Source organism: Triticum urartu, chromosome 4 (genome assembly GCF_003073215.2).
Source record: "Triticum urartu cultivar G1812 chromosome 4, Tu2.1, whole genome shotgun sequence".
In the NCBI taxonomy this organism is placed as follows: domain Eukaryota; kingdom Viridiplantae; phylum Streptophyta; class Magnoliopsida; order Poales; family Poaceae; genus Triticum; species Triticum urartu.
In genome coordinates, this window is record NC_053025.1 from 244,866,257 (window position 1) to 244,882,063 (window position 15,807).

The 15,807-nt window shown below is 40.2% G+C and overlaps 1 protein-coding gene across 1 annotated transcript; it reads right to left on the minus strand.

The window, feature by feature from the left end:
- Nucleotides 1–2,738: 2,738 nt before the first annotated feature.
- On the minus strand, nt 2,739–14,714 carry LOC125551397 (nardilysin-like). Its single transcript, XM_048714621.1, has 19 exons — nt 14,261–14,714; nt 13,832–13,907; nt 13,604–13,650; nt 12,340–12,452; nt 12,172–12,245; nt 11,973–12,068; nt 11,773–11,892; nt 11,442–11,675; nt 10,740–10,888; nt 10,223–10,379; nt 9,991–10,146; nt 8,968–9,344; nt 8,310–8,459; nt 7,280–7,462; nt 6,879–7,082; nt 6,417–6,523; nt 5,692–5,845; nt 4,314–4,435; nt 2,739–3,430 (listed from the first exon to the last, which is right to left on the minus strand). The coding sequence occupies exons 1-19, from the start codon at nt 14,600–14,602 to the stop codon at nt 3,184–3,186; spliced, it is 3,108 nt and encodes a 1,035-aa protein (XP_048570578.1). The 5' UTR covers nt 14,603–14,714; the 3' UTR covers nt 2,739–3,183.
- Nucleotides 14,715–15,807: the final 1,093 nt, after the last annotated feature.

The window sequence follows — 15,807 nt, forward strand, 5'->3', positions numbered from 1 at the left end:
TTGCGTACCTCCTCCCATGTGTATGGCGCCATCAAAGTTGCATTCATTTCCGTGGTAACTTTTGGTTTCACCGTATGCAACAAGTCTTGGTCATATTCTGTAATATCAGAAGAAAAAATACCAGAGAAATAATTCGAAATAAGCGGGTTGAGGTTATCATTGCCCTCAACCCACCCGTTATTATTATCTTTCAGTTTCTTAATCGGATTCCTCCTCTTCCTAGCCGAGGCAAAATGGTGAAAATACTGACTATTCTGATCGCCTCTACGAAGCCATCTAACATTGCCTCTCTGGGCCCAGAAAATTTCCTCTTGGTCTAGCAAGTTTTCTATCAATACTGATAATTCTTTTTGCCTCGAGCGAACCTCATTAGTGAATGGGGCTTGCATCAACTTTTCCAACTCCTTTTGAGCTTCATTCAAGCGAATTCGAGGTCTTTTCAGGACTTTTCTGTCCCATTCATGCAGATCACAGTGGACAGCATCAACTTTCTCTTTCAAAGTGGTACAAAGGCCTCGATGGTGTGCCTTTTGCCATGCTGTTTTTATAATCTCTTCCACAATTTCTTCTTCCAGCCACCTTGCTTCAAAGCATTGTTTATACTGTGGTTTCGCTGCTGCCACCCCCGCAAGGTACTCTGTATCCAACATTATGGGCCTATGATCTGATTTGCCCATCTCCAAATTACACAGGGCTGCATATGGGTGCATACTTATCCACGCGCCGTTAGTCACAGCTCAATCAAGTCGCTCCTTCAGACCACCCCGGAACCACGTGAACTTATCCCCCACGTATCCCAGATCTTCTAGAGCGCAATCTGTCAATGCATCTTGAAAAGCTTGCAAACGAGCTTGCTGTCTTGGCGCCCCTCCCTCCTTCTCCAACGACAATAGGATCTCATTAAAATCACCAATGATCACCCAAGGTAATCTAGACTGGGCGTGCAAATCTCGTATATATTGGTATGTACGATCCTTGTGCTCCCAGCTTGGTTCTCCATATATATATGTCATTCTCCAAATATCACCATTTGTCTCATGCACATGAACATCAATTCCTCCTCGTGCGGTGGTCTGGGAGTAGATTCTCACCTCCTTCTTTCAGACCATTAGCAAACCGCCCGTTTTACCATCTAAGCAAGGTATTATTGGTGCTCTGGAGGCTAATTAACTAGCAGGGGCGCTGGCAAGGCACGCCTCGTTAGATTGACCGTGTGACGACCAATGAAGCGACCGGATTTTGATGCGGACACTAGTCGGTCAGGCGTGAGGGAGTAGGCCCACAGAAACTGTTAGTCCTCTTTCAATGTATAGGTGCTTAGATGAGATGCTAGGTGCATTAAATAGTTTAGCAACTATAGTTCCCAATGAATAGTTGCTTAACTTACTGTAGTTAAGCTCCCTTCATTTAATGATTTAACTACTAAACTCTTTCATGCATTGGTGAATTTGCTTTGTTTAAGTATGCATTGGTGAATTTGCTTTATTTAAGTGTTTTGCCTAGGTTTGCGCGTTTGGCATTGCTTATTTTTGTGGTCACCAAACTTATCTCTATCCTCTTAATTGGCTTGGCACATCATATTTCTTCATCTACTCCCTCTGTTCCAGTTTATAAATCCTGCGCGTATATCTAGATTGCCAATTTTATCACCCTAATATAAACTATATAACACAAAAATTATACCATTTGAAAATAGAGCATCTGAAGTTTATATTGGTATATTTTTTTGTAATATATGACTTGTATTAGGTTGATCAAATTAACGACTTAAGGACACATGCACATCCTATAAACTAAGAGAGAGGGAGTACATGGCAGACTTATATCCGTAAAAGATGAAACATTGGGAAGGGCCTTAACCGGTGCATCATGGCCAAGGCGATCTAGAGCCGAAGAATACCAAGTTCGAAAGCAGGCTGCCCATTTCCCACCGACGCATCTGGTCAGTATGCGTGTGTGCTCGGCGTGCCATGCCAGGTGCCAAGCTGCTTGCTTGTTCCCAAGCTTAAGCCGTGTACGTAGACCGCCATCGTGGACTCATGGACGCATGGACCTGTTGCGAGAAACAACTGCTGCAAGGATTTCCTCGCAATCTGTAGCAGTCATTCTGGTGCTAGCCACACGGGCGATGGGCTGACGGCGACCAGATTCCAATGGGGCATTTCTAGAATAGAGCGGCAATTACATTCAATTTAGATTTGGGATATGGCCATATGGGTAACGAAACTGCTCTGCGTACGATGGTTTTCTCGTCCGACCGGTACGGCCAGAGAGCAAATCATCATGGGTAAGGTACAATGTTTGACCTACAGGGCCACAAGGCCAAACTTGACATGTTAAGTATGAAGAGAGAAAATTGCCCGACAGCCCTCGAACAACATTCATGCATTTTTATTTCTATTTTTGACAGCAAGCAACGCTCATGTATGTATAGCCAAGGAAACCTGGATGAAATACATGGCACAATAGATGAGCTCAACTCATGTTTTGATTGTCAGCACACGTGTCATCAAGAGGAAAAACACATTAGGTCATGAATGGAAAACTGAGATTCTGAGCTCGTATTTTTATTGTCAGCATTGCATATGTTTGAGAAAGAAAAGAAACCATTAGTTACTGGCTGAAAAACAAGGTAATATTGGAGGATAGCCCAAATGTAAGCTGTTGTTGAGCTTATATAAAGAAAAATGAAATTCAGTAGCAATTCCACCTATCTTGACAAATCATACAATATAAAGTAAAAAAAAAAGATCCACAATATTGATTAACTGGGCCCACATAGGCGGAAGATTACATTTTTCTGGGTACAAGTTGAAGAAAGGAGCACTTACTAGTTCAAAAATGATGTGCATGCTGCACTATACAACACTATACTAAATCTTACCAGCAGAAGAATACCCTTTAATACCGAATGGATGCTCATCAATTTACAAGCTGCAGACCAATTAATGAATGTGGTGGATTTTCTGTAGATGATTGTTTTATGTATCAACTATGGTACAGGGATGCTCTTGCAGCTTGGTGGAGGTAGCCACACAAATGATTTTCTGTAGATGATTGTTTTATGTATCAACTATGGTAAGAGATGCACAAAGCTGCAGCCACACAAATGATACATAGCCATCTGAGCTTCGGAGATGATCCTATGTAGGCATTGTACCAAACAAACATGATCCACTTCCCTCAGCAGAGGCTAGGATAAAATTGGGAAGAACCCTTCAAGGATTCAACATCATCAATTGCAGTCCATGACTGCTCTTGCAGCGTGGCAGCCTCAGCAATATCCGGGTTGCAACCATACACATGTATTGCCAATCGTCTACGTGTTGGAGAAGATGATCTTATGTAGGTATTGTACCAACTGATGACGTCCTCCTTCCCAACTGTCCTTAGCTCTTCAGCTTCCAGTTTTGACATATCAAACATATACCTATAATTGGATTTTTCCACAACATGAGACTATATATGTGAGGGATGAAAGGATACATGAAGCATTAATCAAATCCATCAGTAAAGAACGGAAGTGAAGTACTCACGCGATCCATGACATATTATTTGAAACTACATGCAGCTCAAAATATTTGTCAGGTTGCACATGGGTTTCTTTTGCCCAAGTGACCAAAGTTACAAATTCTGCAGATTATGAGACATCGCTGCTTTTATAAGCACTACTTCCTATTACAAAAGTGAAACATGCAGAAACACTGGTTACCAAGCTAAATGAAAAAAAAAACTGGTCATTTCCAACTAGTTCCCGGCCAGTTATTGGCCTGCAGCTTTATGGCAATTTGTTGTCAGCACTTACACTGTGAACAGGCCTGGGCATTGGACAAGGTTATGAAGCACACGGCCTGGATAATTTGTACCCATAACTGAATGAACGGTTAAAAGTCCAGTATGTCCACATAACACTAACGGTATATTTTCAGTTTTGAATGTTTTGTGCTGCCTAGGACGGTTTTTGGCTGAAATTCAAACCAGCTCAGGGAAACAAACGGGTTCAATGGCAAAATGGTTTATACCACATCATGCATTGCATCATAGAATGGTGAGGAGGTGCTCGTGATAAAGCGCCCTACATACTATTGTAGCAAGGAAAGAGGAAGAGGAAGGGTTCCACTGTTTATACATAACCATACCAACACCACATGAAAATATGTGGCATGGGTTTAATTGTGTAGGTTGAGTGGTCAGACCCAACCCATGAATACCCATAGTCCTGACCTCAAATGATTCAGCCTTAGGTAGATACTTAATTTGTTTCACATAAGTTCTAAATGATGCATAGACATGTAGCAGGAAAGAAGTTATACCTTTTGTCGGTAATCTGCGACCAGTAATCGCCAGTTTGATAGCTAAGGGAAGGATCCTTCTCGAGTTTTTGAGCTATTAGCCCACTCTTGTGATGCTCAAAAGTCTCCTCCTCAAGCCCATCCTTCAAAGCACACAGGTATTGACCAAATGCAAGTAATTGTGAGATTACAATTAATTGATTTTTCAGTTTTCATAAATTAACGAAGTTTGTCCACAAAACACAGTATGAAATATAGCGACAGGTAACAATATTTCACTAACAACTTGATGTTTTGAGAATTCAACTTCAACTACAACGGGATCAAGGAAACTCTATGAAAAATAGAATAGAATTCCAAAAGCTTGAGATATCTTGTGTTTTCCAATTGCATGAACAGCATAAAAATATCAGTATAACTGAGAAAAGTTGTACTCCCTCCGTTCCTAAATATTTGTCTTTCTAGAGATTTCAACAAGTGACTACATACGGAGCAAAATGAGTGAATCTACACTCTAAAATATGTCTATATACTCCCTCCGTCCGAAAATACTTGTCCTAGAAATGGTTGTATCTAGACTTATTTTAGTTATAGATACATCCATTTTATCCATTTCTAGGACAAGTATTTCCGGACGGAGGGAGTACATCCATATGTGGTAGTACATTTGAAATCTCTAAAAAGACAAATATTTAGGAACAGAGGGAGTATATGGGAATTTCATATTCAAATATGAACATGAATATTTATGTAAGACATTCTTTTCCAGTGAAGACATGGATATACATGATTAAAAGAAAGGAATACACCAAAAAAGTATACTTTGTTAAGACTGCATAAGTCAAGCAAAGTTCATTTTGAAATATACCATGAAGAAACATCTCAAAGGCAATTTGTTTAGGCATTCTTGCTTAGAATAAAGGTAAATGTCAACAAAGATTAATCAAAACATGAGTGCAGGATTTCCATCAGTCAGAGATAAACATCATTGTGCTGTTACGAGAATAAAATTGATGCACGAAGCATGTCACCAACATCTTAGGGGCTGTTTGGTTCCTAGCAACACGTTGCCACACCTCAAGTTAAGTGAGTTTAACCGAGTTATATAAGTGTTTGGTTTTAGCCACACCTTAGGCGAGATTCCTTTTTGTGACAAATAAGCCCCATATGTCATAATACACTCAAAAAGTGTGGCAAGATTCTCTTAGACATGCCGAAGTTAGGCAATTTTAGAAAAAAATGTGTGGCAAAGTATGGAAAAGTTAGCTTCCAACCAAACAGGCCCTTAGTACTTAGATAAATATGTTGATTAACATATATTTTCTGTCAGGTCAGGTGACTATAAGATAGTCTAATAAAATGAAGGGCTAACACAGAAATGTGTAGGAGAGTAGCATACCAGCAAAGCAGACAAACCATCAATAAAGTTATCAATCCTGCTTTGCAGGTAAACAGGGCTATACTTGGAGGACATAACTCGAAAACAATACGCCAGCAGGCGGTAAGTCATCCTTGGACTGGAGTCCACAGTATAGCCAAGCTGCTCCTTCGTTCTATCATTGGAATGCCAAGAAAATCAATTAGCAAGGTTGTTGCAGAATACAAATAGTAACAAAAGTATACTCCCTCCCGAAAAAAAAGGTGATCTCCGGCAAAACTATTTTGGTTCTGACCAACCTTGCAAAAAGAAAAAACATTGTGTATAGAACTTATTTTGAAAATAAATCCATAATACTCCAACCACTTTGAAATATGTGCACTTATTTAGGAAAGTGTCTTTTCACAACAATTCTCATTGAGGACATCACAAGTGCACACTTATTTTGGAAAGTGTCTTTTCACAACAATTCTCATTGAGGACATCACAAGTGCTCTAATTGCAATATTTCCACTTTCTACTTGTACTTTAGTACTGTAAAAGAAAGATTAGTGGTTGCAGTAGTATGTCATTTAATAGGGATAGGAGTATGCATGGCCCACTGTAAGTAGTATTTCTAATACTGGGTGCCTCATTGGTTTGTGTGTGAGATGAGCTTGAACAAATACTGTGAGTGCTGTATTATCGATTGGACTACACTACTTGGCACTCACACTTTGTCTAGAAAACAAGAAAATAAATTATACCTCAGCTGATCAAAGCAAGGTTCTTCAATGATATTGCTGAAAAGATCTGTAATAGCTCTGAGCCTTGTTGACTCCTTTCCAATGTCTTGCTCAACTGGAAAATAAACCTGACAAGAAGTGGTATATCAGAAGGTTGCCTGATTAACCTAAATTGACAAATTAAAATTAAAATAGAAGAGCAGCCTCGAGGTACACTTGCGCATGTTTCTTGAGGTTAGGTCGGATGCCTATGCATTCAAAGTGGTTGCATTTCACATAGTAGGCTATTCGACATACATGATACTATCACAGTGAAAATGTTCAGGACCTGGATGTGATTCAACATATAATTAATAATTTAAACAGCATCTAAAGAAACATGCAAAAGTGTTATGCTTCAGTAAACTTCTAATAAAGTTCTCTTCAAGACCAGTTATAATTCAAACAGTATCTAATAAAACAGGGAACTGGAACATAGCCCACCTCAACCACAGAATTCTCTTCAAGATCATTCTTCACACGTACACTTCTAATAAAATTTGCACCATGAGGAATGCAAAGAACTCTTTCACCATGTCTTGCCTCCACTGACAGTGTCTGGCCTGACAAAGTGTTCTGGAATATTTTTGATATATTTATCGCTTCCTCTCCTGACAGGTTACCATGACATAGGCCCTCGATGTGTAACTGCATGTGTCCAAACAGGAAATGGTTTCTAAAGTCTAGCAAATGTATACATGATACAAAAAAAAAAAAACCAAACATTTCCTTATCAGAACCATACTTTCAGCAAAGCATCTTTCGTCTTTTGATATCATTTGACACATGTAAGAACAGGCAGCACCAGAAATACTGGAGAAACAAAGAGCATTTGTTACCCTTACCTGAGAAAGGAGCTCTGGAACAAATGCTGCCAGATCTGAAAAGGTTAACGTCGCAAGAACTTTCAATTTTTCATTGACGTCCCAGAATATTTGACGTAAGAACTGTAGCCTCAAGTAGGTGGAATGGCTCATAGGTTTCATATTCGTGTTTCTGTAAGCTCTTTCCAAGTCCTCCTTGATGACCTAATGAGTGCACAATAAAACAATATATATATAAATACTAAGGTGCAGAAGTTTATGGATGGTTATGTGTTTTCTTGAACTACGTTCTCCATATGTTAACAACTAGCGAGGTGAATACCGCAAGAAACTGTATAAGCCAGTCAAATAGCTGGTTAGGCTGCAGTCAATTCATGCGCTTCTCTCACTGGAGGGTAACTATGTCAATTAATAAGACAGAAAAAATACAGTAGGATCAAAGGAATGCATTGTTTGCCTAATCTGATTATATCAACAATTATTACAAGAAAGGTCACTTAAGTTATCCATTTTTGTGGTGGACGTTAAAGGAAAAGGTACAGAACACAAAATTTAAAATCCACACAAACATAAGAAATATTCTTTCACGTTGTCACACTTATATTTCGAAATAATCTATCATGTGTTCACGTTGTCACACTTATATCTCGAAATAATCTATCATGTGTTCACGTTGTCACACATATTTCGAAATAATCTGATTGTATCAATAATTACAAGAAAAATCGTCATTGAGTTAGCCATTTTTGTGGTGGATGTTAAAGGAAAAGGTACAGAACACAAAATTTAAATCCATGCAAACGTAAGAAATATTCTTTCACGTTGTCACACTTATATTTCGAAATAATCTATCATGTGTTCAGCACGAAATTTAAAATCCACGCAAACATAAGAAATATTCTTTCACGTTGTCACACTTATATTTCGAAATAAACTATCATGTGTTCAGCACAAAATTTAAAATCCACGCAAACATAAGAAATATTCTTTCACGTTGTCACACTTATATTTCAAAATAATCAATCATGTGTTCAGCATAAAGATACATTACCTCAAACCTATCCATCTTTGGAGAAAAGGACTGAGAAGCAGCCAAGATGTGGGACAGCAGGATGGCCAGCTTGTCATTGTAACCATAAAGCTTTAGCTCAAGGTTGCTACCAACGACAGATAATGATGTCTCGAGTTTAGCCACATAAGCCTGGGAGGTTTATAAACCAGTTGCAAGAAATAGCTCAGATAGGTCAAACCATTTAACAATAGTCGACAAGATTGTAGATACTGTGATTTCAAAATTAATAATATTGCAAATACTAAAAAGAGGGGAACATGGACGAGAGTTCTGATATCTGATCAGAAAAGCAAGACAGCAAACCGAAACATCGGATAGTAGGTGGCTGGGTTGTATCATTATTTACAGCATCTAGGCCTTAGTGAGTAAAACAAGGAACATCGTGAAATAAAATGCATAAATAATTTTTAGTAGTCAACAGATGATTCCTACGCTCGAGTTTTTGCATCAATAACAAAATTTGGATCTGCTGCAAAAGTCAGGTATCTAACTGATGGTCAGGCCCTGTATTAGATGTAAATCTCAGCCACTCTTGATTAAGTTCAATAATGACAAATAGTAGCAGCACCATGAAAATAAATAAAAAACTACGGTAAGCTCATAAAACAGACGTTGAAACAAATTCAATAATACCCACCTGATAGAGGACCTCATTTAGCTCATCTTTAAGAAGGTTTGCAAACAGATCTGTCAGAACAGAGTTTCTGAGGCTGCTACAGCCATCCTTGACAGAAATCAAAAAGTATGCATTGGCACGAGGAACATTAAATGTAATATCCATCTTGTGCCAGAGCTTTATGAATGGTTCATCCACAATACATCGAGGATTATCATCGTTTGAGGATTTAGGAATGCTAGCATTCCGCAGACTGAAGTCCCCTGGGATGTATTCATTCTTCCGAGGTAAATGAAAATTACCATCTATCTCCACAGGATTTCTCCAGCTTTCAATCAAAGATGGCGGAATATCCTCTTCAATGTACTGTGAACCAAACCATGGTTCACATCTAATGGCTGCAGGAAACAGACTGCATTAGAAATGCAAAATCATGAAACAATCGGGCATGTTATGCAGTTGAACAAACTGTGACTTGGTCCCTGTCTCATAGTTAGAATTCCAACTCTCCACAGCATGTGGGGTAAACAATATGTCAAATTAAGCCCTCCAAAGCCAACAAGCGGTTACTTCATATAATTCCACAAACAGAATGAGTTTCATCTATGGAAATTGTATGGCTAGGCCAAAGCATGAAATAATAATAATAATAATAATAATAACAATAATAATAATAGTAATAATAATAATACGTATTATTATTATTACTATTATTATTATTGTTATTATTATTATTATTATTATTATTATTTCTACATATCATACCATTATGAAAAAAAAGGATTCCCGTGTTTTATACACTACATTAAGGAGAAAAAATAATAATGATGATCACAAGATGAGGCATCTCATTTTACTAGTACAATTGTTAGCAATATCGAGTCATGATTCAACAAACGAGCATCAAATGTTGAAATAACAGTGTTGACTTGAAACTTCAAACAACTCGCATCATGTAGCACAAGTCTAGTGTTCACGAGCCTGGCATAGGAGCATTGTGCATTAACCAGCCCCCCCAAAAGACTGGCAAGACGGACTGCTTACCTTGGGACTGTTTATCAAATGATCTGCTCAGTATGTCAACTCTCATGTTGTCTGGATGAAAGAAGCTCAGAACATGCTTGACTAACTCTGGTTCCCATCCCTCATAAATATATTCTCCAGAAATTATGTGTTTTTCAGAATAAAATAGCATATTTTCTGCAAAGTAGAATTTAAGTAAGCCCTGCATCCATCATAAACAAATTAAGCGAAACAAGATGGAAAAGGTGATGACCTGCAAGATCTACTACATAATCATCTGGGGGTTGCTCTTCTGCAAATCTGAATTCCATGTACCCAATATCCTGAAGTTCCTTAAATATCCATTCTTGCGGCTCAGACTGCTTAAGTAAATTTATATATTGGTACACAGCTGTAATGACCTCGAAGAGCTGCAAAAGCATTCCATGTCAGAAAATGTATCATTGTGCTTCCCTAGGAAGTAAAATAGTAAGAGACATGTGAATGCAAGAATTATCAAAAGATTGGATGAATTGCCGCTACTTATAAATTTTCTGATGAATATTAGTCTCAACAATGTTTGGCAGCCAACTTCATGGAAGAAAATGATGCCAACTACAATCAATCACATGTTCCTTAGCAGAAGGCATTTGCTGGTAGTTGTTAACTACAACAGTTCCGCAAAAATGATGTAAAGAATAAAATACTTTGATGCGAGGAGAAAAGGAGTTTCAACTAACAAAAATACTCAGATAAAACAAGAAAGGCAAGCATCGTATGAACCTGCATACATTTTTAAGTCCAGAATCAGAAAGGCGGATAGACATCTCAAAGATATAGGCATATGAGGATCGTTGTGTTCCTCCAGTGCCAACGCCAGCACTCAATGTGCTAGCCCAACCTTTAGCTTTCAAAAAATATAGCAAGCTTCCCTTGCCCTCTGAAAATAGAAACAAAATGGTCAGATGCTAAATGGCAGGGCGTGATTACATGAGATGAAACTTCTGCATGCTCCAAATTAACATTAAACAAAGATAGCAACCAGCATTAGAATCTATTCAAAAATAAATTGTCTTTATTATGCAAAAAGTTCTGTAAAGATGCTGTTCTGCAAAGAGTACATAAGTTACCAGAGGTTAACACAAAATAAGATAACCCTGAGTGAAGAATGGACATTTCAGCAAATCGCTTCAGGTGAGGGCATAAACAGCACAGCCCACAAGGGGACAATGCATAAGAATGTATATTCAATCAGGTAATCTAACTGATACAATCATATTAAATAAATGTGAATTTGTTGTCAGGATTTGAACCTACAGGGAAGAAGGGCTACCATTAAACAGCCTGAAACCCCTTGAAAGAAGAAAACGTGATGAAAAAAATATTTGAAGGGTGAATCAACAGCATGCTTAGTATTCAACCATTGATTAAAGGTACAGCACCTGAACGGAACAGCAAAAGGTTACAGCTATAGGTACGCGGGAGTTATTTACCATGACCAAGGAGATGTGCCAAGTAATCTTCTGGTTTCTTCATGTATTCCTTGTGCAGGCAAGGAAGTGTCCATGACAGGAAAAGACTGTGAACATCTCTGACAGCCTCTAGCTTATAAAGTTTACCAGATTTCCAGAAAGGCATATCAGACTTTGGACTTATTTCTAACAGAGGACCAGCTTTAACTTCACTGAATAGCTCTATGGTCCAGGCTTCTAGAGTGTCAAGGGGTTCTGAAACAAATGAAACATACAGATAATTAATAGCAAAAGAAGAGCATGAATTCATTTATTTAGTGAACATACAATTAAAATAGGTAACCAGCCCCACCTCCCCCAATTATAACTAGCTTCATCATCCCTCCATGATAGTTACTCATGTACATTTGCAAAATCTCTTCCCTTAGATTGATTCCACTGCCCATTGCATTCGACAAGCTTTTCTTGTTTCCTACAGATAATCTCAAAAGTTCAGCCCCAGTATAATTCAATGGATATCATGACATTAAAATAACCAAATGATAAGCATACCCCAGGTAAATCTATTCAATGGGTGCCCTTGAGAGCAAGTATGGGACTGCAGTTGGTAAAGGCGGCAGCTATCGCTTTGCAGAACTTGATTGAACTCTAACATAAGATAATAGTTGAAGCAACAAAGTTATGCATAATTTAGACAGTGAAACAATAACTAGCAGTGGTTACTGGTTAGACAGAAAGGAAAAACACATACCTGAGTCTACTGCTAATATCTCGCGGTCCATAGCTTCAGCCTTAACAAGAGGTGATACAAAGAACTGAGAAAATCTAAGCATGGAATCAAAACCATGTATTAGTATAAACCTGAACTCAACATTTATGTTACAGATTAAGAATGATAGAATGAAGAATAGCTAACTACCTGTCTAAGGCTCCCTTAAGATACTCACGATTGACCTCAAAATGATAGCATGTGTACTCAGTTTCAGTAAAAGCATTGGATGAACCACCATGTTTGGACAGGTAACTGTCATACTACATAAGAATATTTATCAAATTGCAATAAAAGCATTCACCAACTCTACAAAATTAAGGTCAAAGGAATATAAAAGCTCAAGGACTATGTAAATCATTGTAGCATGGGTACTGTGCAAGCAGACCAGCATTAGAACTGTCATAGTGGACAAAGGGCTGCTACATTTCGGCTAGCTGCGATGTAGCAGCCCACTATAGCCCTATGGTGTGCAGGATCAAGTACTATATTGGCACTTATAAACAAAGATGTTTCAGGTTTTTGTCTGAGCCCTAACACAAGGCAAGTTTATATTTTATTCTTATGGTTCATTAGTATGTCACACCGTCGTTTCTGTTTATAAGGTGTATTTTGTGTCGACTCCGGCCGTCCCCCGCTACCCGCCAAGGTCAATTAGCAGCCATGCAACGCGCACGAGACCCCCGCGACCACCGTTGAGCCGCGGCTTTGTGCCGAGCTCTAGGTGCTCGGGCAGCTCGGCGCTGCCAGAGTGGGCCGCAGTCCCGGCTCCCCACCGCCCCTGGGTCCCTCCAGGTGCCTTTGCTAGCCATCCAGCGACCTTCTCGGACCAGGCAAGCTCCACCAGCCGAAATCAAGCTCGGTGCCCCTTAAGTGTTCGACGGAATCCCCCCAAGGTATTTTTGTTTGTTTCTTTTGGAAATTGTGTTGAGTTTTGGATTGTGGATTGATGAACCATATAATAATTAAGTACTGTTTGTGTTTTATTTGCTATTTGACATGAGTTTAATATTATTCGAATTAGAAGCTTAAAATTTAGGTATCCAGTTTTCAGGTCGGATGTAAAAGCAGAAAAAAAATTGGCTACCTAAATCTTCTCTCTCCTCAAAAACTGGATTTCGTAGCAACATTTTTAGTCTGCTGTTGGAGATGCTCTTAGTCTAGTAACCACATAGGTCAGGTTTTGACAAATATAGCAGAGTATCATCATGTATATAACCACTATATGCTGTGCACTGCCAAAATGCTTCAATATTTTTCTACCAAAACAACATTGATCCAAGCAGAGCATGTGATGGTAATTGAAATAAGGGGAAAGGACAATAAAAACACATATAACTTTCAGACACGGGTAATCTCAGGGTTGACTCACAGAACAGAAGAAGGGGCGTAAAAGCATAGACATTGTACAAACCTCGTTTTCATCAGGAAAAACAGAGCTCCCCATAAAAAGCATGTGCTCTGCAGAAATTCAGCACACTCTGATATTACTATAAGCTAGAGCGTACATATCATCAGACTAGTTCCCTCCAACTTTTGGATAGTGTCGAACAGAAGGCTTAGTAGTTTTAAGCTTTTAACTGATGCATATGATCAGCCATAATACAAGATAGGTAAAACGAAGATGACAATGATTGCATACCTAGAAAATGAGCCAAACCCTGTGCCTTTGGAGGGTCCGCAAAACTGCCCATTCCAACACACACTGCAGCAGCAGCCTGAAATTTCGATGTGTCATGTAAGAAAAAGCAAAACCAAACATCAAACTTGCAACAGGCAGCAATACTCGCGGCTATCAAAATGCACCTTCCAGATTTGCAATCCTGTCCGTCAAGCTAGCAATTGGTTCTAACCACTTCGACACACGAATTATTTTCAACAGTTCAATTTACATTCCATCGGTTATGATCCACGTGTCTGATCGTTGTCAATGCCACTAAATTATGCTAGATCCAGCTAACGTTCATAATAGCAGCATCACGGCCACCACAGAGGAGAGTGATCCAATGTACTAGCCAAATTAGATTGAATAGAACAAGTGCAGGTCTCTGAGGGCAAAACTCGTCGGTACCTTCTTAATGACCGGCTCGGAGCTGCCCTTGTCCTTCTTCCTCTTGGGCTCGCTCCCATCCTCGTCCTCCTCGCCTTCTTCGTCGTCGTCATCCTCCCCCTCCTCGTCGCTATACTCTTCGTCATCTTCGTCGTCGTCCTCGTCACCATCTTCCTCGTCGTCCCCGTCGTCCATGTCCACGTCTTCGTTTGGCTTGGGGGCAGGGCCGCCGTCGGCGTAGATCTCGGGGTCGTGGATGAGGAGGGCGCAGAGGCCATTGGCGAGGCGGAGGAGGCGGTAGGAACGGTTGTCGCTGGGGGACTTGACCACCAGCTCGTCGTCGCGCGACACCGCCGCCGCCATCTCGGCCGTCCGCCGCCGCCTTGTAGATACGAAGGAGGGGGGGAGGTGGTGGGAGATAGGTGTGCGGCGGGCAGTAGCAGCGCGGGCCTTCTCCCCTGTTTCCTTCGTTTATATCTTGGTCTTGTTTATTTAGGGTTACACACGCAGCTTTGGCCTAGTTGTATCAAGGAATCGCTTCTTCTTTTTTTCCTCCTTTTTTTCCAGGGATCAAGGAATCGCTTCTGACGCAAGTGCGTCCCAGACGGGGATTTATACGACCCTACCACCCTACGCCCTTGGACAAAGAATTTCGAAGATATATAAATACTCACTCCTTCCAAAAATAAGTGTATTAACATTAGTATAATTTTACACTAAGTTAGCACAAAGTTAAGACACTTATTCTGGAACAAAGGGAGTATATAGTAGAAGTATACCATAATCAGTACAAGTATACGTTCAATGAAACTTTTCCGCATAATTTGTTTGAAAGTTTAATACATCCAAACGTGTTTACCAAATGGACATACCAATTATTTGCAGACATCTAGTTGATCGCTTGTCGTCCGACCATATTTAAATAAGGCCATCGTCGAGTCATTTTAACTAGTTTAGTTTTTTTTCTACAACAAAGAGGATCTCTAATAATAAAAACTAATAAATCCTACTCCTCCGCGTCAAAGGCGAGGTCGATGATCCCTGCGCCGGAGCCACTGGCCTCGCCGTCATTGGCCATTCAAGTCAACCCATCGGAGCCACCGATGTATACCTTGACATCTTGTTGTGTTGCTTCACCTCCTTGTCGTCCTCAACCTCGAGCTCCTCGAAGGGCCAAGTGCGCCACAACTCGTTGATACGGAGTTGGCGGCGCTCTCGGTCGACCGTGTGGGTGCTCTGCACGGACGCGAGTATCGCTCAGTTCTGACGATCTCCGGCTCTGCAAGGATTTTCATGACCACAGCGGCATCCTTGCACTCCACTAGAAGTGTGCCACTGTTGCACAGTGCCCCTTTAGGAGTGCGGCACAGACTTGCTCCTCTCCCTCCACCATGGAGAAGAGCCCGCATGTCCCGCTGGTCGTAGTCGCGACATCAACAGTAATTGCTTCCTCCTCCGTGACCTCCGCCAAGACCATGGGGTCGCTCTTCCCTTCCAAGCATGGCTCCATATAGCTCGAAGGTTGGCCCACCTCGCTGTGGGCTTGGCGTCGGATGTCCTGAAGCGGA